Source organism: Canis aureus, chromosome 10 (genome assembly GCF_053574225.1).
Source record: "Canis aureus isolate CA01 chromosome 10, VMU_Caureus_v.1.0, whole genome shotgun sequence".
Classification (NCBI taxonomy): Eukaryota; Metazoa; Chordata; class Mammalia; order Carnivora; family Canidae; genus Canis; species Canis aureus.
In genome coordinates, this window is record NC_135620.1 from 56,557,359 (window position 1) to 56,583,093 (window position 25,735).

Sequence of the window (25,735 nt, forward strand, 5' to 3'; positions counted from 1 at the left end):
AATGGGGATCTCCAGAGGAATAATAAAGGTACCTACCTTGTGGGGTTGTTGTGAGGATTGCATCCTGCGGTCTAGTTGAGTGCTCAATAATAAATAGTAATGTTTAAAAATGCTCTATATCAAGGGTCCTCAAACTCCCACCCGTGGGCCTCTGCTTGTTTGCAAGTTTCATTGGAACATAGCTGTGCTCATTTGTTCACATATAGTCTCTGGTTGCTTCTGCTCTACAGCCTCAGAAATGAGTAGTTGCAACAGAGACTTCATGGCTGGCAAAGCTGGCAATATCTACTATCTCACCCTTAATAGAAAATGTTTGCCAAGCCTTGTTCTGGAAGATTTAGGATATTTCCATGTCTTTTGAGGCTTACAGAAACCTGGTGAGGTCAGTAGTGTCATTGTCCCCCTGTGATGGAGAAGGACTCAGAGGCATAGAGAGGTGAGGTATCCTGCCCATGGTCACACAGCTAATGAAGTCACACCTGCCTGTGACCTGGATACTTTGGTTAAAAGTATCATTGCTCCCAGGGCTCTTAGGTTTAGAATTACAATGGTATTATAATTATAATACCAAGGGTAAGAGCCTCAGGACCCCACAGGGACTTCACGGGACGGGACGGGTAGGGATGTGCTGGCCTAGGAAGTCACCCTGCAGATGGAGACACCAGCTTTAGAGCTTCTCCTGGTCAGTTCTACCGCACATCTGCCCTTCCTGGTGTCCTACATTAGCCTGCTTCCATCTGCCCTGTCATCCTCCTCACCCTTCTCAAAAAATGACCACCACAGATTTTTTGTGCTGTCTTTCAGTTTCTAGAACTGCCAGAAACGTTAAACTTCAGCTGCTTATCTTAGACACCAAGAGTCACACTGAGTTTATTAGAAAGTGGGAATCAGTAGACAGGAGAGGTGAAAATTGATCGGCCAGCTTCTGAGTGTTCTGCTAGCCCGTCCACTTCTTATGGAATTAGCCACAGATGTGATCTGTGAACCCTCATTAATTTACACCCTTGATATTGTATTATGATTTGGTACAACCATCTGAAAAGAATCTTATTGGCCTTGAAGCAGAGTCAAGAATCAGGGTTAGAATAGATTCAGAACAGATAAAGACAACTCCTTCAAGGCCCTTCTCTTGGGGGTGTCGGGGACTTTGTGGGGAAGGTGATTCCAGCCCCTGATCTGAACTGGAACCACTGATCTCACCTCAGTTACCTCTGCTAAAGGGAGAAGCTGCCTCCCTTGTGAAGGGGGAAACTCTGATCTCCCCTCTTCCTCCTGGAAGAGCAGCTAACATGTTTTCTTTCTGCCCACGGAGATAATTACCACATGGACTGCATGATGCGGATCCGCCTGCAGTACGAGAAGACCTGGCAGGAGTGCCTGGAGCATGTGCAGAAGTGCAAGGTGGGCGCCCTTCCCAGCCCCGCCCCTGCCTCTCTCCAGCCTGGATCCCCTGCTTTCCTCCCTCATAGGCCCCAGGCCTTCACTGGCCTCAGGCATCCCTGTGCCTAGACTCCTCCTCCTCAGCTCTGCCCACCCATCGTCACTCAAGGGGTAGCCCAGCATGACCTCCTCCAGGAAGACCTCTCTGATGAAGGTATACACTCTCTGAGCACATCAGACTTCAACCTTGACCATCTGCACCACTTAGAGCACCTGACATTATTGCTTCCAGGGAGGTTGCATCCCAGGGGTTATTTCCAGGGCTTCACTTTTGCAAGTAGTGGTGCCATTGCTGTCACATCCAAGACTTCTGTCCACCCCGTCTGCTTTTGTCACAGGGTGAGACAGAGTTTACTGGCAAACCACTTCAATGACAAAGCCTGGTTTTCTGGGGGTCCACAGAGATATTTTGTCAACATGACCCCTCCCTGCCTCCTGGCTCCAGCAAGTTCCTGCTACTCCACCCCTCCTGAGTCTATAGACCTGTGGTTCTGCCACCAAGACTCCCAGGTGAGCAGAATTCACAGGGAGCAGAGCCTTTATGGTCCATGCAGCCTCCCCAGGGGCTGCACCACCCACTTGCACACGCTCACATTGAATCCTGCGAGGTCCTACAGGGCAGGTATCACCAGCTCCATCTGGAGATGAGAAGACCAAGTCTCCAGAAGCCCAGGGGCTGCCCATTTGCACTGTGGCCTTAGGGGCAGCCACATGCCTCTCAGTCTGCTTTTTCAGGGTGTCAAGCCTCAGAAGCAAAGCCTGGACGGAGAGGAGGGAGGGAAACCTTTGCCCTAGGAGAGCGTTCCCAGCACCGTGCCCCTGGCAGTTTCTTCCCCTTCCCCCCACTGCCTCCTGGGACCTCGCTGGGGAGCTCAGCGGCCTTTGGTCCCAGGTGCCAATCCTTGTGCCCATTCTCACTTCCCCTTGTAAGACTCGGCAGGGGATAAGTTGCAGCCAGCATATACCCCAAGAGTGTATTAACCCCGACAGAGGTATCCCTTGGTATCCCTATTCAGCAGCATTGGAAGTATATGACTACAGACCATTTTTATTTGGGGGAGGTTGGTTTACATTAGATTTTGTGCATAAACCAAGGCTTTATTACTATGAAGAGCCAGCTTTCCAGTTGGCATAATAGGGATTCAGTCATAGGAAATAGGAGCCCTCTTTGACTCACAGCAAGCAATGCTGAGGCTGCAGGATGGCTGATTATACCTTTAGGGTCTGTTGGTTCTGAGTTCAGATCCCAGCCCCACTACTTGCCAGATGGGTGGCCTCCAGCAAGTGTCTTCACCTCTCTGAGCCTTGGTTTCCTCATCTGTGGAATGAGACTGATAAGGACACCTTCAGGGGATTCAGTGAGACCATGGGTAGTACGCAGCACCTGGACAAGCTGGGTGGACCAAAAACATAGATCATCTCTTACCACTAGGAGGGTTTCCCCTGAGGCTGGGTGACAAGCAGAGCTCAGGGGACAGAGACAGGCCCCGAGGTGAAGCCCTCACCAGACCTAAGCCAGGCTCTGTCTTATTTGCCTCCAGAAGCAGCTGCTGGACTGGAAAGCCTTCACTGAGGAGGAGGCAGAGAGCCTGGTGAGCCCACACTTCTTCCAGGTGGTGGGAACGCTGCAGAGCAAGGTGGAGGAGGAGCTGGAGCTCTTAGATGTATGTAGCTGGGGGCCCACAGCTGGGGAGCAGGGTGGGCGGGGAGGGGTGTCACCCGAGTGCCAGGCTATGAGAAGACCAGAGTCCGGGGGCTCCGACTTCCTTGTCACTAGCGAGTCCATTTTCCTTTGTCCTGGCCGGGCTCTGGAGTGGTTCCTCTGCGCCGGGTGCTCCAGGCTCACCCCCGGCTCCCCAGCTGCCCGCTGGCACCCATGCTGCATGTGGCTCGGGTAGTGGGTACTCCTTGGAATCATTGCTGAATCTGGGTGCTGAAGGGCCACAAGGGGTAATGCTGCCCCAGGACGCTTAGCACCTGGAGCTGGCTGGGAAGCACTGTCTGCTGAGGGCCAGATAGTAAATATTTCAGTTCTCTGTGGGCCATCAGGTCTCAGTAACAGATTCTCACTCTGCTGTTGTCACACAAAAGCTGCTGTGGGCAATGCAAGAATAAATGAGTGTGTCTGGGCTTCAATAAAATTTCATTTGTGAACATTGAAATTTGAATTTCATATAATTTCCACATCATTAAATATCTTTGTTTGATTTTTTTTCTCCCAACAGTTAGAAAATGTAAAATCTGTGCTTAGCTCTCAGGGCCAAACAAATAAAAAAGGCAGAGGGCCAACTTTAGTTCCTAGGCCAAGTTTGCTGAGCCCTCACCCCAATGGAAGCATACAATAAACCTATAAAATGGGGAGAGGTGAGGATTTAACAGCAGAGTGTGGTGTTTGGCTCAGCTATGAAGAATCAGGGGATTCTGAAGAAGGAAAACTGCCCAGGCTGAGATGGCTGTGGCCTTCCTGGTACCAAGGCTAGTGACTGGGCTTGATCCTTCTTCTAGGCCCCAAACTTTCCCTTCTTCCCATGAGTGACCTCAATGAATATGGGACAGGTCTAGAGATGGGGATTCGGGGTCAGCAGAGGAGGGAGGGCTAGGAGCCAATGTGTGACCCAGGAAGATGGCCTTGAGGGATGGTGCCCAGGTAGTGATGACCAGTCCTTGGAGATGTGGGGCCTCCACTGGCTGGCAAGGGAGCCCTGGGTGGGGGGGCTTCTCCTCATCCTGGGCCAGTTGGCTTTCAAGGCCCCTTCTCTGGGTCCTGCCACTGCAGAAATCCTTCGAGGGTCTGGCAAAGCAGACAGAATGGCAGAGCTCAGATCTCTTCAACTACTTCCAAGAGGCTGTGCAGCTGTGGGAGGCACATCAGAACATGCTGTCGGTGCAGGACCTGGAGCTCGAGAAGAGGATGGAGCTGCAGCGGCAGAAACACAGCCTAGAGGAACAGGTGTGGCTCCTAGGGCCCAGGGGAGCCTCTGCAGGGCATGAGGCAAGGGCCACACCCAGACTGTCAGCTGCCCAATGGCTCTGCTTGGTGGCAGGTAACCTCAGCCAGCATTCAGATGAAAAAAGAAAAAAAGTTCCCACCATATTTACTTCACAGTATAGCTAAAAATTAACCCCAGACTTATCTTACACTCAAATGTGAAACCTTAGCTATAAAACACAAATAGAGAAATTGAGGCTCACCTTCCCCATAGGCCTGGATGGGAGTAGAAGAAATCTGTCAGTCAGATGTGAGCTAGTGATGGGTCCTTGGACCCAAATGTGTCTGTTAGAGAGTGTGCATGAGAGACAGACAGACTGGGTGGGGGGAAGTGCGGAGCATCTACCTCTGGCAGTCACCCTGTGCCCACAGGAGATGCGCTGGGCCCCCACCCTACCTGCCTTCACACAGTCTAGGGAGTGGAGAGCCACACCCAGCATCTGATCTCAAATACAATTGATGTCAAGGAGAGCAAGGGGCAGGTGCCATGGGAAGGTGTAGCATGGGCCTGCCCAGGTGGGACATGTGTAAGGGACATGTCCCTGAGGAGTCCCATCTGAGCTGGGTCTCCAGGGATGTAAAGTAGACAGAGCAGAACATTATCAACAGAGAAGAGCCTGGAGCATTGAGGGTAAGCATAGTGACATATTTGGCGCCCCTTTGTGGAGGAGAAAGTCCTGAGGTACCCGCACCTCAGCTCGGGTGTCAGGGTCTCTGCATGTCACTCACATGCACTCTGTGAGTTTTGAGTTTTGGTAATTCATGTCTGCTTCTTCCTCCTATTTTGGATGCTGCTGCCAGGCCCAGGAGGCCCGCCTTGATAAGCTCTTGGACCAACTGAGGCAGCAAAGCCATGAGGAAACATTGAAGATTCACCTGGAAAAAGCCAAAGATTTTTTGAAGAATATGAAATTCAGGTAGGCAGACCAGATCCTGAAAGAAGGGAATGGCCTGACATACATATTCAAGAGCTGAGGCCGTCTGCTTAGGAGCCCAGGGTGTGCTCAGCAAGCTCATGATGAAAATGTTGCATCTAACTTTGGAGATATCCTCGTGGTCCTTTGCAGCTCTGCTCTCAGCCAACACAGAAGCTTCCAGGGAGAATTCTGATCGGAAAAATTTATGGAGGGAGATTTCAAGGCCATGTAGTTTAAAGGTCAAGAGCATGGGCCCTCTCACTCCCTTTTCAAATTTTAAAACATTTGTGCTCTTTGTTAAAGAAAAAAAAGTTAACTGACACAAACATGTAGAACTTTCCCCCTCATTCCTGCCCACCTCTTCCTTTTCTTGGGTATGTACATTTATGTGGATATAAATAGATATACAGTATTTTAATTAATTATTTATTTATTTATTTTAAGATTTTATTTATCCATTCTTGAGAGAGGGGGAGAGAGAGAGAGAGAGGCAGAGACACAGGCAGAGAGAGAAGCAGGCTCCATGCAGGGAGCCTGACGTGGGACTCAATCCCAGGTCTCCAGGATTACGCCCTGGGCTGAAGGCGGCGCCAAACCACTGAGCCACCTGGCCTGCCTGATACACAGTGTTTTTAAAATAAAAATTGGATCATGCCATGCAAGTAGATCTGTAACTGCAGGTAGATGTCCATTTTCTAATGACCATGTAGAATTAATCAGTACAGGTGCTTCATAATGGTCTAATCATCCCCCAATAGATTAGCTTTTTAAGATTGGTTCCAGTTTCTCAATATTAAAAACACTTCTCTGTGAACTGTCGTGTATCTTTGTGCCTTTATACAATGAATTCTATAGAGACCATTCATAGAAATGAAGCCACACTGCCAAATGGTTGCAGCACTTAGTTTCAGAAGTGTATCTTGAGACAAATAAGTCACCTCCCTACCCCCAGCCTTGTCTCCTTACCTGGGAAACAAAGTCTGATCCCTGGGGCACAGGAGGGTTTGAATGGATGATGTAGGTAAAGTTCAAAGACTGTGTTGGGACAGTGGACAGGAAACGGGAACCCATGTTACAATAGAGAACTCTCCTGTGCACATTTTATGAATGTTCTACAAAAGAGTATGTATTCCTTGTGTGATCAGAAAAATAGCAAAACCAAGGATTACCAGAGTGAAAGGAAGCATGTGCAGTGGCTCTGTGCAGAATAACCTAGGTGGGCTTCCAGCCCATCTTGGTGTGTCCTGGGGTGCGACTCTTGGTTGGGGTCTCCCACACTCGGTAGAGCCGCCCCTTAGGCAGTGGTCTTGTCTCCCTCCCTCCCAGGTATGAGTGTTTCCACAAGCTCCTGATAAAGGAAGTGATGGAGTACCCAGTGACCATACTGAAAGAACTGAACTCTTACAGCTCCACCCTTAGCCAACACTTCTATGTCCGTGAGATCTTTGAACAGGTATGGACAGAGGTGCAAATACCCAGCCACTCACCGAGAAGCAAAGGGGAAAGGATATCTTCTAGTTTTGATCTGCCTTAACTTTTCACACCTTCATTAACCCCTACCGAGTTTGAATCTGTCAGGCATTAAGGAGTAAGAAGCAGAAGGTATCTCTAAAAGAGACCATTTCTTTCTTAGATTAAAAGAGGATGAAAGGCTCAGAACTCAGGTTTGTCTGGAATTATGATGGAAAGACTATTTTCTAAAACTCTGAGTTCCATTCATCCTCCTCACCACTAACTACCCCATTACCCTCCTACCACCACTCTGCCGTGCCCTCTCTCTGGCTCAAAAGTCCCTCACCAACTCTGCAGCCCCTGCCAAGTCCAACTTCCAGTCCTAGATGAGCACAGAGGCCCCCACGTCTGGTTCTCTCCACCTGGACCCTTCCTGCTTCAGCCAACTCTCCACTCTTCCTGCATATGCCCCCTCGCCCTGCTCCCCCGGCCTCCCTCACCCTGCTCCTCTGCTGGCATCCACACATCCCAGACCCAGCCAGCCTTCCACTACCAGTGGCAAGTGTCCCGGCCACTCACTTCCCTCACCCCCTGACCCCTCTCTTGTCTCTGGATGTGCTTGTATGGTGGTTGCTGACAAATACCAGAGTTCAGAACATCCAGAGTAGGTGTTTCCTGAAGGGCAGGTATATGGTCACTAATTCTGATTCAGCTTCAGTTGCCCTTCGCACAGCATCTTGCACGTGGTTCAGACACAGTGACTATTCCCTGGGTAAATGCATGCATAGCTGGAATGTCCTGATCTGACACTCCTAGAGTTTGTCCCTTTCCCACACAGCCAGCCAGAGTCCTACATGGCCAGACCCAACAATACTTGTGGTTATTACTGAACCTAGCTGAGACTTTCTCATATATACAGGGTTGCCAGCTCCTCAGAGAACCCCCTCCAGAGAGGAGGAACCTTTATTTCAATTGTTAATAAATGCTTTCTCTGGTATGTAGGTTGAGGTCGAGCTCAAGCTATAGGAGAGTGAAATCACCAGTTGCACCTTGAGATCGGTCTGGTTGCCTGGGTTCAAATTCAGGTGCTATTATGATCTCCTTGTCATAGTGAGGAGACTGAGTCCTATAGAGCTTAAGGAGCTTGGCCAAGGTCATGGAGCTGGGATTCAAATCCAGACCTAGAGCCCACACTGTTATCCATGACACAGTATATTCATGAATTCATCTAGAGTCTGTGAAACCGGGAATTTGTAGGGTTAATGAAGGGGCTCTCAGGTCACATAAATCATGTTCATTCTGTATGTTCACATCCAGCACCAAGAGCAGCAGATTCCTGCCCCTTTTTCTACATCCACCAATTTATACTTTCTTGCTCTTTGTCTCACATCACTACAAAATGAGAGTTTATTTACTAATGCCTATTGTGTGATAAAAAGTCTTGCTAGCCTGCCTGGGATTAAGGAAAACTGATTCCCTGGTTTGGGAACACTCTGATGACCACAATGAAATAAGGAGTAAGAAGCAGGTTGAGATGAGAAACAATAAAAAGTCAAGGCTTGCATCAGATGTTAAAGGGGATGTGTCGGCCATTTTACTTAAATGAAAAACGATGTCTGAAGTAGCACTCTGGAAAAAGGCAGTGCTGCTCACTCAGTGTCCTGTGTTTTTTCCTTGTAGACCTTGGAGGGGAAAGTCATTTTCAAATGCAGGGAACCAGGTAACACCATTATAATTCAATTCTGATCCTCTCTGACTTCACTCTTGTACATTTATGGGCTGGGTGGGCCCAATCCAGGCCACCTTAGTAACCTGTTTTTCCTTGTGCTTTGGGATTGGTCATCACAGAAGCACACGAAAAGCACTCCCAGGACAGTATGAGAAAACTGAGGTGCAAACAGAGGGCTAAAGTGGAAATGAGTAAAAGTGAAGAAAGTGAAAGAGAGACAAGTTCCTCCAGGTCAGCAGAAGCGATGGAAGAAGATCAAGAAATGGAGTCTTCCTTAACTGAAGAGATGGTAGTAAGCCAGCAGGAACAATCTGTACTGAGTGACAAGATGGATGAGTTCAGTGAGGAATCTGTCCAGGAATCAGAAAAAATGCAAGTTGAACGAGACAGCTCCTTAAAACCATCCCCAAACCGGGAAAATGTGATGGTTCAAGAAGAAGAGATAGAGGAGGAGGAGAAAAAGGAGGAGGACAAGGAGGAAGAGAAAGAAAAGTTGAAGGAGAGTGAGAAGAAGAAAAAGAAGGAGAAGGAGGAGGAGAAGGAAGCGGAGAAGAAAGAGGAGGAAGAGGAAGAGGAGAAGCATGAAGAGGAAGAGAAGCAAAGGGAGGAGGAGGAGGAAGAAGAACATGAGAGTTTATCCATGGATGAGGTAGGCCAGCAATGTATTCATTCTTGGTATGGGGAAAGCGTGCTAGGCTCTGCATATCCCAAGCTGGGGTCCCCGACAGTGCAGTCTTCACGGGGATTTATAAATGTATGCACGTCTTTTATTTTGTCCACAAGAATCCAATTCTTATCTCACAACAAAGCTTTTTAAAATTTACTTTCTTCTCCTAACATCTTATCCTGCAATCTACTCTGAAGTCACCCCTTAACTGTATTGCTTTCCTTGTCCTTCCCTAGTCATCTCTTTCCGAGCTCCTCTTTCCTATATAGACCAACTTAACCTCTCTATTCTTTCTCTCTTCCCATTCTCCTGTGTAGCACAAAAGATCCATATCCAAGTTGGCAGACAGAGGTCTCCTTGGAGTGCAGGGAAGTTACTTTCATTATTAAATCTTGTCCTCCAAACACATTCCAACTCACAGAACAGTAACTTGGATTCCCATAATCATGAAGTTGCAAGACTCTCTTCCTATCTTGCTGTAAAAGAAGTAGCATAGGAGACTTGTTTTTGAGCAGGGATCCCTATTTCAAATGCCCATAGGCATGTAATAGAAAAAAGGTCTGGAGACCAAGTATAAAATAAGACTATTGTCTTAGTCTGTTGGAGCTGCTATAACAGAATATCACAGATTGGGCAGTTTATGAACAACAAATTTCTCACAGTTCCGAAGGCTGGGAAGTCTAAGATCAAGGTGCCAGCAGTTTTGGTGAGTGGTGAGGGCCCACTTCCTGGTTTATATACAGCCATCTTCTCACTGTGTCTTCATATGGTGGAAAGAACCAACTCTTTTATAAGGGCATTAATCCCATTCATGAGAACTCTGTCTTCCTGACCTAATCACCTCCTAAAAATCCACCTCCAAATACCAACACATTGAATTTCAGAGAACACCCAACATTCAGTCTAAGGCAACTGTGCAGTCATTACTCAGCTCCAACCAATAATACCATGTGGGAATGGAGACTCAGAATTGACAAATTTTCTGATTTCTAAGAGAAATCAGAAATCCAAATTATTTGTAGAATTTCCCAATTTTGAAAGCATTATATTGGGCAAAAAATAATTACAGGCAAAATTCAGCCCACAGGTTTACAACCTTGATATTCAAGATCCTATGGTTGGATCCCCAGGTCTGTTTGATGACATAAAGTCTAAAATCTTCTCTTCTGCATAGGCTGAAGCCCGGGAAGAGAGTCTGGGGGAGATCTCCCATGAGGACATGGAGTCCTTCACTACCTCCAGCGGACACACTTATTTTGTCTTCCTAACCCTGGAACAAGAAGAAGAGAGTTGCAAGTGGTCCCATTCCAATCTTTCTACCATTCTCATCAATGACATGTCCAATGCCAACTTCCTAGAACAAGTGATAATTCCACCCAGACTAGTTTTACAAATTAAGAAACAGTGAGTAAAAACCCCCTTTATTCTCATTCTCCTAAGTTTTGTTAACCAGGTGAGGTATTACAACAAAAGATTGGCCTAGTTTTAGCTGGAAAAAGAAAATTTGTAGGTAACTGAGGGTTGAGATGAGAAACAATAAAAAGTAAATTTCCAGGAATTATTTGTAGACACAGATATCTTCTGTGAGAGTGACCCCCTTCATCTGTCCCAGGATGCCTTGCTGGCCTGGGCCTTGTATGTAGGAAATAGTGTTTTCCTGCAAGATATTAGAACATGTGTAATCTTTCCATTTCTTTCTTCTTTCTTTCTTTCTTTCTTTCTTTCTTTCTTTCTTTCTTTCTTTCTTTCTTTCTTTCTTTCTTTCTTTTTCTTTCCCTCCCTCTTGAGTATATATGAGTATATATCAATATGGTATTTAGCTCTGATTATATGACACTATAATTGCAGAAAATTAGAAAATTGAAAAAAGTATAATGAAAAATATAAAAATGACCCATAATTCTGCCACTGAGAATTTACCTCCCCTAACCCCCAATTTTCTGGGCCTCTGTGTTAGAATTTGGACCCAATGTGGAAATTTGCAATTGGCTTCAGATAGCATTTCCATTGCACTCTGACTCTACAATGTCATAGCTAGGACTCACCAGCTAGAGATCACCTGATTAGTCTACCTCCTCTGTATAGACATGGGCAGGGAGTAGAAGGAGTTAAGTCAGGCTTTTGGAACTCTTCTCTTTCACCTCAGCATCATCTCACCTTGAAAATGTCTCTTGACTTGAAACTCATCCTTTCTCCTTCATCTGTCACAGGCCATTGCCTGTCTTCTCCTTAAAGAATAAAAGCAAGGGCCACCACAAGAGCTAATATTTATTGAGAGGATTTGATACTCTCAATAACTATGAAAGGGGTACTATAATTAGCCTATGTTATGGACAAAGAAACTGAAGCTCAGGGAGTTAGCTATTTTGATAAGATCTCTGAGATAGGAAGTGGTTGGATCTAGGATGTAAATCTAGACCATGTGATTCCAGAGTCTTTTATTTTTTTATTTTTATTTTTTATTTTTTATTTTTTTTGATTCCAGAGTCTTGAGCCAAACATTTATGCCATCTGGCCTTGGGATTAACCAGAAAAACAGTTCTGTGTTAAACTGATTTGATTTGCATGTTGAAGGATACAATACTGAAAAGTATGGAAATCATGAATGTATAGCTCAATGAATTACCCAAAGGGAACACACCTGGTAACCAGTACTTCCCTCAAAATAGAACATTACCAACTCTCCCTCATGTATTCATTTCAAGTCATTTCCCTCTCCTCCTCAAAGATAGCCAATATTCTAACTTCTGAATTAGTTTTGCTTGTTTTTGAACTTTATTTAGATGGAAGCATAGAAAACATACTCTTTTATGTTGGAATCCTTTCATTATGTTTGCAAGATTCGTATGTATTTTTGAATGTGGTCTTATCTCATTTTTATTTCTGTGTAGTATTCCATTATAAAAATACATAATCCATTTTCTTTATCCATTCTACTGCTGATGCATAGTTGAGTTGTTTTTCTTTGGGGAATGGAACAGTGCTGCTCTGAGCATTCTTGCGCAAGTCTTTTGGTGAACATATGTCTCCATTTCTGTTAGATACATAACTGAGAGTGGAATTGTTGGGACATAGGATTCTATGTGTGTCCCTCTTGAGAAGATACAACCAAAAATAGTACCAAAGAGTTTTCAGGTTAATACATGGCAAATGGTTATCCCTCTCTGTGCTTGCCTTTTTTTTCTCTCCTAAAGGAATCTTTTGATGAAGAGAAATTCTTATTTGCAATAAGATCCTATTCATCAATTTTTTTCATTAAGGTTAATGTACTTCCTGTCTTATCTGAGAAATCTGTGCTTGCCCCAAGGCCCTGAAAATATCCTCCTATTTACTACAAATGTTATCATTTTATTTTATTTTTATTTATTTATTTATTAATTTTTTTTAATTTATTTTTTATTGGTGTTCAATTTACTAACATACAGAATAACACCCAGTGCCCGTCACCCATTCACTCCCACCCCCCGCCCTCCTCCCCTTCTACCACCCCTAGTTCGTTTCCCAGAGTTAGCAGTCTTTACGTTCTGTCTCCCTTTCTGATATTTCCCACACATTTCTTCTCCCTTCCCTTATATTCCCTTTCACTATTATTTATATTCCCCAAATGAATGAGAACATATAATGTTTGTCCTTCTCCGACTGACTTACTTCACTCAGCATAATACCCTCCAGTTCCATCCACGTTGAAGCAAATGGTGGTATTTGTCATTTCTAATAGCTGAGTAATATTCCATTGTATACATAAACCACATCTTCTTTATCCATTCATCTTTCGTTGGACACCGAGGCTCCACATGGAGATGTATAATCTACCTGTAATTGATTTTGTTTATGTGCGAGATAGGAGTCAGATTCATGTCTTTCCATGTGTATAACCACTTGACTCCAGAAGGCTGGAGTCTCCCCACTGCTCTGCCAGACTTCCTTTCTATCTCTCTGTGTCTCTGACACATCACCCTCACCTCACCCTGCCTGGTTCCTGTAGTTGTATACTAAGTCAATATCTGGTAGTGTAAGTTCTCCAGCTTTGGTCTTCTTCTCCTTGGCCATTTGCATTTCTACATAAACTTGAGATCAGCTTATCAGTTTCTAGAGGAAGACATCTGCTATGCTTTTTATTTTTATTTCTTTTTTTTTTTAAAGATCTACTTGTTTATTTTAGAGAGGAGAGTGTGTGCACGCAAGGGTGGGGGGTAGGGACAGAGGAAGAGAATTTTCAAGCAGACTCCCCGCCGAGCATGGGGCCTGACATGAGGCTTGATCTCACAACCCTGAGATCATAACCTGAGCTGAAACCAAGAGTCAGATGCTTAACCGACTGAGCCCCTCCCAGGCACCCTGATTGAATTGAATGTATAGATAAATTTTATTGCATTGAATCTATAGATAAATTTGGGGACAACCAACACCTTAACAATACATGGGCATCTTAATAATAACATAAATTTTGAAAAGGAAGAAGTGGTAAGTTGGGAAAAATATTTGCAACTCACATCATAGTCAAATAATCTCATGTTCCCAATATATAAGGAGTGCCCATATAAAGAGATTGGTAAGAAAAACAGCATCTACACAACAGAGAAAAAATGGGCAAAGGATATTCATGAATAGTATGTAGAAAAAGAAATTAAATAGTCTTAAACAGATGCCAGTATGTTCAGTTTCAATCATAACATGATGAAATTGTCAAATTCAAAAGTATGGCAATTCACTCCAAGGCTGTGGAGAAAGGGAAATTATTATTCATTGTTGATGGCAGTTCTGGGTGCCTTGCCATGAAAGTAGTTAAGCCATATCTTTAAGAACCACAGATGTATTTTAGCCTTTGATTCAGCAATTCCAGTTCAGGGAATATATCCTGTAGAAACGCATCTACACTTGACTTACGCACAAGGTTATTCACTGTAGCCTTTTTTGAAGAACAAATGGTTGGAAACCATCTAATGTCCTTTGGCTGAGTCTGGTTAAATTAATGGTGGTCCATCCAGACAAAGGAATATAATACAGTGGGGGGAAAAAAAGGAAGAAGTGATAGGGGGAAGCACTTTATGTATCGATATGGAAAGCTCTCTCCCTGGTCACTGCCACTGGCAGAGCTGACTGTCACTGGTATCTTCCTCAGGCTTCGAACTGGCTTTTTTGAGCACCTAGAGAAGTGGTTTGACCAATGTGTCCTCAAAACCCGGGTCACCGTGGCCACCAAGATTGATGAACTTGATTCAGAATTGGAGCTGCGTCTGCACCTACATGAGCTAAGAGCTGAGCGCATTGAAAAAGACATCCATAATGTCAGGGCAGGTACGGACCCTGCTTGGGAAGACCACCCTGTCCCAGACAGCTGGTGTCAGTTCTGCATTCAGTAGGTGCCCCTCTGTGAGGGTTTCACCTCCAGACTGGCAGAGAAGACAGTTCTTAGAACCCGCATTTGAGATTTAAAAAAAAAATTGTTTTAAACAAGGATTTAGATGCCAAAATGAAGAGTATTGTCCTATTTTAGCAGCGTGAATAGATAATCTGTTCACACACCTATCAGATCAGATATACACCTGCATTCAGATGCTCTAGGGGCAAACCTGAGCTCACGAATCAGAGCCACCAGGCTCAGCCTCTCTAGCTGTGTGACTCTGGACAAGTTACCTGACCTCTCTGATCCCTCCTTCCCTTGCAGAAGAGGATACTTCTGGGGGTAATTAACTGTCCCTGAAAGGGTACAGTGAGGAATCCTAAGCAACTGGTACCCATTAATTTAAGCTTATAATTTTATAACTTAAAAAGAGGTGCCATCTTGCTCTTAGGCACAGGGCTCCATTAGTGGGTAACATATTTTTAGTTGGATCCTCAATGACTGTTTTGGGTTTTCACTTGTGTCACACTTCAAGTTTCTTCATGACCCTTTGAGCTTCCAGAGTGACCTCACATGGTCCCAACCAAACTCCTCCTGTCTGGAGCAGTGACAGTTGAGTTATGGAATCAGCCAGCCCAGCCCGGAGTCCCCCTGCTTGGGGCCTTGGGAACCCTGCTTGACTTTGTTTTGTTTTTAAAGATTTTATTTATTTATTCATGAGAGACAGAGAGAGACAGAGAGAGAGAGAGAGAGAGAGAGAGAGAGAGAGGCACAGACACAGGCAGAAGGAGAAGCAGGCTCCCTGCAGGGAGCCCAGTGGGACTCGATCCTGGGTCTCCAGGATCACGCCCTGGGCTGAAAGCAGCACTAAACCGCTGAGCCAACCGGGCTGCCCTGCCTTTGGAACCTCATTGTGTTCATCTGGAAAATGTGTTCATTAAATATAAGTATAAATTGAGACACTTCGTGAAGACTGTCTTCCTGCCCCTTCCGTGGCTCCCTGCCCCGGTGCAGGATGCAGAGATCAAGGTCAGAGAAACAAGGTCCCAGAGTCCCTGCACTCCTTTTTGGCAGAGCGGGATGACAGCACTTTCCCTTCCTGGCAGCAGGAAGATGGGGTGGGCTGACCTGAGGCTGTCTGCAGCTCGAAAGGCCTACGATGGAGCCCTTGAAACTAAATCCTGGTTCTGTTTAGCCCACCCTAGAAGTCCTATGGAATTCAAGCTTCCCTGAAAGAGTAGCCACTGGTAGAAAGGAACAAACTCCGACTGCCCAGCCTTGTGCTGTTTGTTTTCTCCAGACTCTCTCACCAGGCTCCCCACCCTTCCCAACACCCTCCACCCATCCACCTGCTCCTGGGTGTCTTTGCAAGCAGCAACCTCCCACTTACAGCCTGGACAGCCTCCTTTCCAGTTAGAGACACTGGGGCAGTCTCAGATGGCCTTTCTCAGATCTGCACCCATTCCCAAGCCACACCGAGGGTGATGGTCACCATCCAGGAGAGGAACGTCCTGAGGTGACTTGAGATCCTGGAGGGCCTCAGCTCCCCCTCATCCTTTTTCAGCTGAGCTCTTGCTCCATCAAGAGCGGCTGGACAGCCACTGTGCTGGGGTGACCGAGACGCTAAGGAAGGAAAGGCTGATGTTCTTCCAATTCCAAGAGGAGCAGAACATAAAGAGCAAAAACTTCCGCCGCAAGATTTACGACATGGAGCACATCTTCTTGAACGCCACGAAGAGCCAGAGGTGAGGGCCCTGGAAGTCTTGCGGGCCTAGAATCCCAGACACGAGATGCCAGCCTTTAGCTGCTCTCAAAGGAGTGGTCCCTCCCTGGTGGATAAGGGTCAGTTGTCTAGGCCCTATAGCAACCTCCTCTTTTCAGCTCACCTCTTCACACAAGTAAGAGTCCAACTGTGTGAACGTCGGGCTGGGGGCTGGGGGTTGGGGGCTGGGTGAGCAGGCAGGGACAGAAAAGGGTGCATGTGGTCAGGGTGCAGGGATGTTACTAACCAGCCCCGAAATGTCCATGCTGGGAGAAACCACTTCCTTCAAGGGAAATCAGGAAGAGCTTCCTGCAGGAGGGCCCCCTGGCCTGGGATGGAGGAAGGTAAAGAGGAGACAGAGTTTTCCCCTCGGGAAGGAGCACTGACCCAGCTTGGGGTAGGGATGTGCTCACAGCAGAGCAAGGGCTTCCAAGGAGACCATTCGGGGAATTGAGATGGAGGCTCTGGTGAACTCAGGGAGACCTCAGTCAGGTAACATGAGGGGCCCTCACAGGAGCAGTCAGACACAATAGGCAGCTGGTTAGGGTGGACTTAAAGGTGAAGAGGAAACCTGCAGGGTGCTCCTCTGGGAGAGCACCAGCCACAGGAGCCACATTGCTGTGAGCTAGAGAGAGTGAGCACTGCAGGAAGGGCAAAGATCCAGTAGGAACTGGGGATTCCTTTAGTAATTTGGCGGCAAGGGCCAGAGAGAGGAGACAGATGTCCTCTGATACAGCACACTGAGAGTCCTGTGCTGTGTCCTGCACACACTGGCATTTTGAACTTCCTTTTAGCCTCTTTTTCTACTGAGAGGAACATGGCTGTGGTTGTGGTGGCCCCACAGCTGGGCACAGCAGTGGAGCTCGAGTGGCCCCCAGGGTGCCCTTCCATCCCTGGGTCACCACCACCCTGGCCTCCTGTGTCCTCTAGGCTGGTTACTCTGAGCAGCACACTGCATCAGGAGCTGCTTAGCTATGTGGATGTCATCCAAGTGTCCCTGCGCAGCTTCCGCCAGTACTTGGAGGAGAGCCTGGGCAAGCTTTGCTTAACCAACATTGAGTTCATCAAGCACTGCAGGTGGGAGCCAGCATCGGGGGCCTCTGTGGGCACTGGGCTTTCTCTGTTGAGAAGTGGTCATTTCCCCCTTTAATTTTTTTATTATGACAAAATATAGGACATAAAATTATCCATTCATCTGTTTTTCATGTGTGCAGTTAGTTCAGTGGCACTAAGTTCATTCACACTGTTGTGCAACCATCAACACCATCCATCTCCAACATTTTTCATCTTCATAAACTCAAACTCTGAATGCATTAAACACTAACTCCCATTCTCTTCTGCCAGCCCTTGGCAGCAGAATTCCTTTTTTTTTTTTTTTTGTCTCTATGAATTTGACTACTGTAGGTGCCTCATATAAATGAAATCATACAGTATTTGTCCTTTTGTGTGTCTGGCTTATTTCACTTAATGTCATCAACACTCATCATGTGGCATGTGTCAGAATTTCATTCCTTCTTAAAGCTGAATACTACTCCATTGTGTGTATATACCACATGTTGTTTCTCTGTTCATCCCTTAAAGGATATTTGGGTTATTTCATTGCTTCTATCTTTGAACCACCTCTATTCATTTTTCTATGATCTTATACTTTTAATCTAAAACTTTATCAACCACAGTGTTTGGGATGGGTGGGAAGTTTCAGGTCTGATCAATGGCTTTTATTTCTCTTGAACTATTTTCAGATTGTTTTCTGAGGGAGGCAACTTTTCTTCTGAAGAAATTGACTCACTGTGTCATCGACTGGAGAAGGAAGCTTCCCGAATAGAGTTTGTTGAAAGTTTAATCATGATCAACATGGAGAAGATGGAAAGTGAATACCTGGACCAGGTGGGAGAGCCCTGCCCTTGACCTCCAGCCAGGTCCTAGACACCCTTGCTCATTGCCTGACAGGCCTGCCAAGCCCCCATTCCAAAAAATTGAGCCTGTCTCCCTCTGCTTCCAAAGTCTGTAAGTTCCAAATTAAACCCCCCTCCTTTACTTTTTTATATTTCTTCACAGGCCAATGATATCATCAACAAGTTTGAAAGCAAATTCCATAACCTATCTGTGGATCTTGTTTTCATAGAGAAAATCCAGCGGTTGCTGACAAATCTGCAAGTGAACATCAAGTGTGAGGTAGGACAGATTCATTCTTCACCTGCATACCAGGCACTGTCCCAAGTGCTGGGAATACAACTGTGGGCTCTGCCCCGTGGGATTTGAACTCCAGCCAGGAGACAGATGTTAAATCATTATAGCCTCTAGGATTCATTGAGTTATTATGTACCATACATCCTGCTAACTGACTTGTTTTGATCAGCTATGTTAGTCCTCACAAGAACTATATGAAGCAAGTAGTGTTTCCCCCCCTATTTTAGAGACAAAGAAACTGAGGCAGACAGTAATTAAGTGACTTAGAACAAGAACACAGAACTCTCGAATGTGAAGTCAAAATGTGAACTGAGGTCAATGATCTTAAATAAATGACCTAACTGTACACCTTAAGGAATTTGAAAAAAAAATTAAACCCGGAGTTAGCAAAATGAAGTAAATCACAAAGATCAGATCAGAAATAAATGAAATAAAGACCAGAAAAGCAATAGAAAGGATCAATGAAGCTAGAGATGGTTTTTCAATGATAAACAAAATCAACAAACCTTTAGCTAGACACAGAAAAAAGAGAAAGGACTTGAATAAAACCAGAAATGAAAGAGAAGACAGTGCAAATGATAATGCAGAACTACAAGAATTTGAAGCCTACTATGACTAATTATATATCAATAAATTGGATAAGAAATGGAAAAAGTTCTAGAAACAGAATCATGAACAAATATGACAGAATCATGAACAAATATGACAAATCATGAACAGACCAATAATAAGTAAGGAGATTGAATCAGTAATCAAAAACTTCCCAACAAAGAAAACTTAGGACCCAATGGTTTCATGGGTGAATTCTACCAAACACTTAAAGAAAACACCAATTCTTCTCAAACTCTTCCAAAAAATAGAACAGGAGGCAATACTCCCAAATTCACTTTACAAAGCCAGAATTACCCTGATAGCAAAGAGAGATAAGAACATTACAAGGAAACTACAGACCAATGTCCCTGATGGATAGAGATGCAAAAATCCTTAAGAAAAATTAGCACACCAAATTCAACAGCACATGAAAAGGATCATACATCATGATCCAGTGTCATTTATCTCTAGGATGCAAGGATAGTTCTAAATATACAATCAATCAATGTGACACCATATTAATAGAATGAAAGATAAAAATCATTTAATCATCACAATAGATGCAAAAAAAACTACTTGACAATGTACATCTTTTCTTGATAAATATGTTAAACAAATTAGGTAAAGGAGGAACACACTAAATATAATAAAGGCCATATGTGACAAGCTAATATCATACTCAACAATGAATAGTTCAAAGTGTTTCCTCTAAGATCAGGAACAAGACAAGGGTACTCTGTCTCACCACACCTATTCAACATAGTACTGGAACATAGTACCCAAATGATCAGGCAAGAAAAAGAAATAAAAGGCATCCAAAAAGAAAAGGAAGAAGTAAGAATGTCTTTGTTTGCAGAACAAATGATCTTATATATAGAAAACCCAGCAAAAAACTGTTAGAGCTGATCAACAAATTCAGTAAAGTTGTAGGATACAAAATCAACATCAAGAGATCAGTCGTATTTGTATATACTAATAGTAAAAATATCTTAAAAAGAAATAAAAAAACAATCTCATTCACGATACCACCAAAAACAATAAAACACTTGGGAATAAATGTAACAAAGGAAATGAAAGATCTATACACTGAAAACTACAAGAATTTGATGAAAGAAATTGAAGAAGACACAAACAAATGGAAAGATATCCCATGTTCATAGATCAGAAGAATTAACATTATTAAAATATCCATACTACCCAAACCTATCTATAGATTCAGTGCATTCTCTGTCAAAATCCCAGTGGATAAGGGAAAGGAAAGAAAATGAATGGGAAATATCAGAGAGGGAGACAAAGCATGAGAGACTCCTAACTCTGGAAAACGAACAAGGGGTAGTGGAAGGGGAAGTGGTCGGGGGAATGGAGTGACTGGGTGACGGGCACTGGGGGGAGCACTTGATGGGATGAGCACTGGGTGTTATACTATATGTTGGCAAATCAAACTCCAATAAAAAAAATACCAAAAAAAAAAAAGTATAAGCCAAGTAAAAACGAAATCCCAGTGGAATTTTCACAGGAATAGGAAAATCCATCCTAAAACTTGTATGTAACAGTGATAGAGTATGAATAGCTAAAGCATTCCTGAGAAAGTAGAGCAAAGCGTCACAATTCCTTATTTCAGTGTACTATACTCTTCAATAAATGGTGTTGGGAAACTGCATAAACACTACAGAAGAATGAAATTGAACCCCTTATACCATGCACAAAAATTAACCCAAAATGGATTAAAGTCCTAAGCGTAAGACTCTAAATCATAAAACTCTGGGAAAAAATATGGGGGAAAAACTCCTTGACATTAGTCTTGGCAATGATTTTGTGGATGTGACACCAAAGGCACAAGCAACAGAAGCAAAAATTAGCAGGTAGGACTGCATCACATTGAATAGCTTCTGCATAGCAAAAGAAACAATAAAATGAAAAGGTAACCTATGGAATAGGAGAAAATATTTGCAAATAATGTATCCTATAAGTGGTTAATATCCAAAATATATAAAGAACTCATATAACTCTGGTTCACCTGGGTGGCTCAGTGTTTGAGCATCTGCCTTGGGCTCAGGGTGTGATCCTGGAGTCCTGGGATCAAGTTCCACATCTGGCTCCCCACAGGGACCCTGCTTCTCCCTCTGCCTGTGTCTCTGCCTCTCTCTGTCTCTCATGAATAAATAAATAAATAATCTTAAAAAAAAGAACTCATATAACTCAAGAGCAAAAGAAGCAAACAATGTGGTTTGAAAATGGGCAGAGAAACTGATTAGACATTTTTCGAAAAAGGGCATATGAGTAGCTAATAGGTATATGAAAAAGTGTTCAACATCACTCATCATCAGGGAAAGACCAATGACAATGAGGTATCACCTCATAATTATTACAATGGCTGCCACCAAAATGACAAGAGATAATAACTGATTACAAAGGTGTGGAGAAAAAAGAAACCTTGTGCACTTTTGGTGGGAGTGCAGAGTGGTGCAGCCACTGTGGACAACAGTATGGAGTTTCCTCAACAAACTAAAAGTAGAATCACCGTATGCTCTAGCAATCCCATTTTTAGGTATATATTCAAAGGAAATGAAAATATGGTCTTGAATAATGCTTCACTGCAGCATTATTCACAATAGCCAAGGTGTGGAAACAGATGCGGAAAAAGGCAGAGTGTCAACAGACAAACAGATAAAGAAGATATATATTTGACCACAAAAAGGAAGGAAATCCTACCATTTGTGGTAACATGTATGGACCTTGAGGGCATTATTCATAGTGAAATAAGTCAGAGAAAGAAAGACAAAAACTGTATGATCTCACTTATATGTGGAATCTAAAAAAGCCAAACTCATAGAAACAGAGAGTAGAATGGTGGTTACTAGGGACTGAGTGGTATGGGAAATGTGGAGATAAGGGGCAGTGGGTAAAAACTTCCAGTTATAAGACAAATAGGAGCTAGGGATCTAAGATGCAGCATTGTATTATAGTTAATAATACTGGGATCCCTGGGTGGCTCAGCGGTTTAGCGCCTGCCTTTGGCCCAGGGCGTGATCCTGGAGACCCGGGATCGAATCCCACGTTGGGCTCCCGGTGCATGGAGCCTGCTTCTCCCTCTGCCTGTGTCTCTGCCTCTCTCTCTCTCTGTGTGTGACTATCATAAATAAATAAAAAAAATTTAAAAAAATCTTTATAGTTAATAATATTATATGGTATACGTGAAAGTTGGTATGAGAGTAGATCTTGCATGTTTTCATCACAAAAAAGAAATAGTAATTACTTGATGTGGTTGGAGTGCTAATTAATGCTAGAGTGATAATTATTTTGCAATATCTAAGTGTATCAAATCAACACATCATGTATGCCTTAAGCTTACATAATGTTATGTCAATTGTCTCTCAATAAAGCCAGGAATGACTGACTTATTTTTAAGCTTTTTTTGGATATATATGGAAAGATTTTATATATATTATATAATATATAAAGTGTATAATACACATAAATAGTACACATTATATATAATACATGTACATGTATATGTATATATACACAAAGAACAAAACTGACCTCTTGCTATTTATACAGTTTCTTAGGCTATAGAATCTTTAAAGATTCTTTCAAAACCCCTGCTGTGATAACTTCCCTCTCCTGAGTGTGTTGCCGTTTTCACTCATCCATTCTTTTTTTGGAAGAACATTTGGTGGATTTCATTTATGATCATACCAATGGCATCGTAAACACCCTTGCATAGGAAACTCTGATTATATGTCCATAGGGTATCTCCCAGAGCTGGAATTACTGGGGCAGCTCATGAATGTTTTAAGGCTCTTCGTGTTTTCCAGGTGGCTCAGACAACCGTCACCAGTGGGACAATGCCCTCAACTGCTACTGTGGGTTGTTGATTTTATTTTTAAACCTTATTTGTTTGAGAGTAAAAAAGAAAACAAAACCAAGCCCTTTTACATTTGCATTGATCTAGTTTCTGATAACATGGTGCATTTCCCACCCCACCTCCCCCATTTCATTTTTCCAATACTGAATTCATCTCAGTATGTTTTGCTGAACATTTTCCTGATCAGAATAAGTATTCTAGAAAAAAAAAATCATGAAGCCTCTGGTTTTTCTAGGTTGCAAAGTCTAATTTACAAACAGATGGATTAAATTCTTCTCTGGAACAGCTCCAAAGGAAAATAGAAATGTGTCGAAGCTCAAAGGGAGATAAAAAAGTAAGTATTCAGTATTTGCTGAGCTATGAATAGTAAAGATGCATTACCCAAGAATTTTTTTTTAAGATTTTATTTATTTATTCCTGAGTGACAGTGAGAGAGAGAGAGAGAGGGAGGCAGAGACACAGGCAGAGGGAGAAGCAGGCTCCATGCAGGGAGCCCGATGTGAGACTCGATCCCAGGACTCCAGGACCACGCCCCAGGCCAAAGGCAGATGCTAAACCACTGAGCCACCCAGGGATCCCCTGCATTACCCAAGAATTATAAACTGGAAGTAAACTTATATCTGTCATCAAGATTTCTCCAGCTCCAGAGGGCCTCTGAGCCATCCTATTTAACCCGTGTTCCATTCAATGGAATCAAGGAAGAAAAGAAAACACAGCCCTCCTCCAGCCCCCAGCCCCTCCCTGGCAGGCAGAGTCCAGTGAGTGTGGGGCTGCAGTCTGACCTCACTCTGCCTCTGAGGGCACGAGGCATCCCTCCTGTAATTGGAACTCAGCCATAGAGGAAACACAGAAGCAGAATTATGCCTTCTGCACAACCACTTTTTGTTTGATTTTTCATTTGCTGGTGTTTTTGACCATTGCACATAAACTGGTTACTTCTGTTTTCTCTACATATGAACTGTGAAAAGGCCAAATGAGAGCAAAATGGATCAGCACAGCAGGTCTCTGGATGTTTACGTTGTTTACTTGCTTTTTTCCACCTTGCGCACACATCTCTGTCCCCCGGTCCACATTCATCCTGGCCTCCCTGGGCAATGTTTTCTCAACAGCTCAACCAGGCGCTTGAGAACCAGATGTCTCAGCTGGAGCTGTCTTAGTGGGATGGTCTTTCCTCACCAAGCTCTGTCTTTTCCATTTCAGTTGAGTTGAGGTTTTATTTTTTTGTTAACACTGAGAGGACATTTGGTTTCTATCTTTATTGCTTTTTCTTGCATAGTAACACATGCTTCGTGAAGAAAGTTTGAACATCCACAAAACATAGAGTGAGTACATGTCCCTCATGTTATTACTTTTTTGCAGTCTGCAGCGACCTCTGTATTTTTGTGCAGTTATTCATGCACATCTCCCGGGCAGCATGAAGAAACCAGATTAATCTGAAGTAACCCCTTCAACAGACCCTCTAGGGACCACTCTGCCTCTCCAGAGCAGAAACATTCGCTCTTCCACATTTCCTCACTTCTCCATCCCCCTCATTGTCCTCTCTGGTGGTGTCAGGGTGTTGGACAGGGTGCCTGTGGCTTGCACAGCCACCTGGCCAGGTCAGGGAAGCATGAGCTTGGGTGGGCAGGCAATTGTGTGTTGATGGAAGCAACTGGTTGAATATTTCTGAAAAGCATTGATTGGGAGATGAAAATGATGTATCAGATGCCAGGGACAGGTGTGGTCATGATTATGTGCTCCATGGCCTGTGAAGAGGGCCTCCTGGCTGCTGTGTGCAGAAAGGCAGGAAGGAACAGAGGAGAGAGGCAGGGAGACTGAGGCAGAGAGAATGGTGGCCTGGCTAAGGTACCAGGAGAGACACCTTTTGGTTCCAGAGTTGAGTAGCAAATAAATGGTTAGGACTCAGAGTGCACTGGAAATGAAGGAAGAGAAGAGGCCAAGGAACGCCCTGGCCTGGGTCATCTATGTAGGTCAGTTAAAGATTCAGGGGACCATGAATGAGGACTTCTGAGTGATGTGTGAGATGCACAGTGAAGGTGAACATCCTTACAGGTGCTTCCCGGCATACCTCGGGGCACGGTCTATGGGATTGCTGCTACAGGGGGATGTGTATGTGACCTTGTTAGGTCACCTTCCAGAAAGGCTGTGGTCATTTCACTTCTACACAGCCTGGCCATCTTGGGCCAAACATTTCCTTCTAAGAGTTTCAGAGCTAGAAGTGACCCCAGAGAGTATTCTGGGCCCCCACCCTATGGATGAGGAAACTGAGTTGAGCAATCTAAATGATTTGGCCAGAATGAACCCATAAAACCAGGACTAGAACTCTTGATGCCCCATCAGTAAAAGATTCCCTGCCCCAGTGCAGCTGCCCAAGAGAGCCAGCCAGCATTCCCCGCTCTCCCAGATCCAAAGAACCAAGAGGCCGACAGTTCAGATGGAGACAATTGGCCCTCCTGCAACCTGCTTTCTGTGGCTTTCTTCCCCTAGATGGTGACCACAGAAGACATCCTTGGCTTCGTCCAGACTTGGAAGGAAAGACTTGGCCGGAGGATTCAGTACCTCAATTGCAGGCTAGACACAGTGTCCGTGACTCAAGTGGTCTTTACTGTAAGGCACAGACAGTAAAGAAAGGGGTTGGGCAGTGGGGAAGGGTGGGTGAGCTGTCTGGTCCAGGCTCCTAGGACACCAGCAGGGCTCAGCAGAGCCTAAGGGAAGAGGCGGCTCCCAGGCTTCTGCTGGACACCAGGCCAGAGATGCCTTGGGAAGACTATAGGTTCTCTCTTCAG

General features: G+C 44.4%; 1 protein-coding gene across 3 annotated transcripts in view; it reads left to right on the forward strand.

Moving 5' to 3' along the window:
• Nucleotides 1–25,735, forward strand: part of CCDC180 (coiled-coil domain containing 180) — a 64,214-nt gene that overhangs the window by 16,147 nt on the left and 22,332 nt on the right. For all 3 annotated transcript variants that reach the window (XM_077912616.1, XM_077912615.1, XM_077912614.1), the window contains exons 13-27: nucleotides 1,313–1,401; nucleotides 2,982–3,104; nucleotides 4,217–4,390; nucleotides 5,231–5,346; nucleotides 6,673–6,799; nucleotides 8,479–8,518; nucleotides 8,647–9,176; nucleotides 10,369–10,598; nucleotides 14,317–14,492; nucleotides 16,103–16,283; nucleotides 17,231–17,377; nucleotides 18,043–18,187; nucleotides 18,359–18,475; nucleotides 23,185–23,283; nucleotides 25,437–25,556. In XM_077912616.1, the coding sequence (XP_077768742.1) occupies nucleotides 1,313–1,401; nucleotides 2,982–3,104; nucleotides 4,217–4,390; nucleotides 5,231–5,346; nucleotides 6,673–6,799; nucleotides 8,479–8,518; nucleotides 8,647–9,176; nucleotides 10,369–10,598; nucleotides 14,317–14,492; nucleotides 16,103–16,283; nucleotides 17,231–17,377; nucleotides 18,043–18,187; nucleotides 18,359–18,475; nucleotides 23,185–23,283; nucleotides 25,437–25,556 (2,414 nt within the window). The remainder of the gene's footprint in view (nucleotides 1–1,312; nucleotides 1,402–2,981; nucleotides 3,105–4,216; nucleotides 4,391–5,230; nucleotides 5,347–6,672; nucleotides 6,800–8,478; nucleotides 8,519–8,646; nucleotides 9,177–10,368; nucleotides 10,599–14,316; nucleotides 14,493–16,102; nucleotides 16,284–17,230; nucleotides 17,378–18,042; nucleotides 18,188–18,358; nucleotides 18,476–23,184; nucleotides 23,284–25,436; nucleotides 25,557–25,735) is intronic.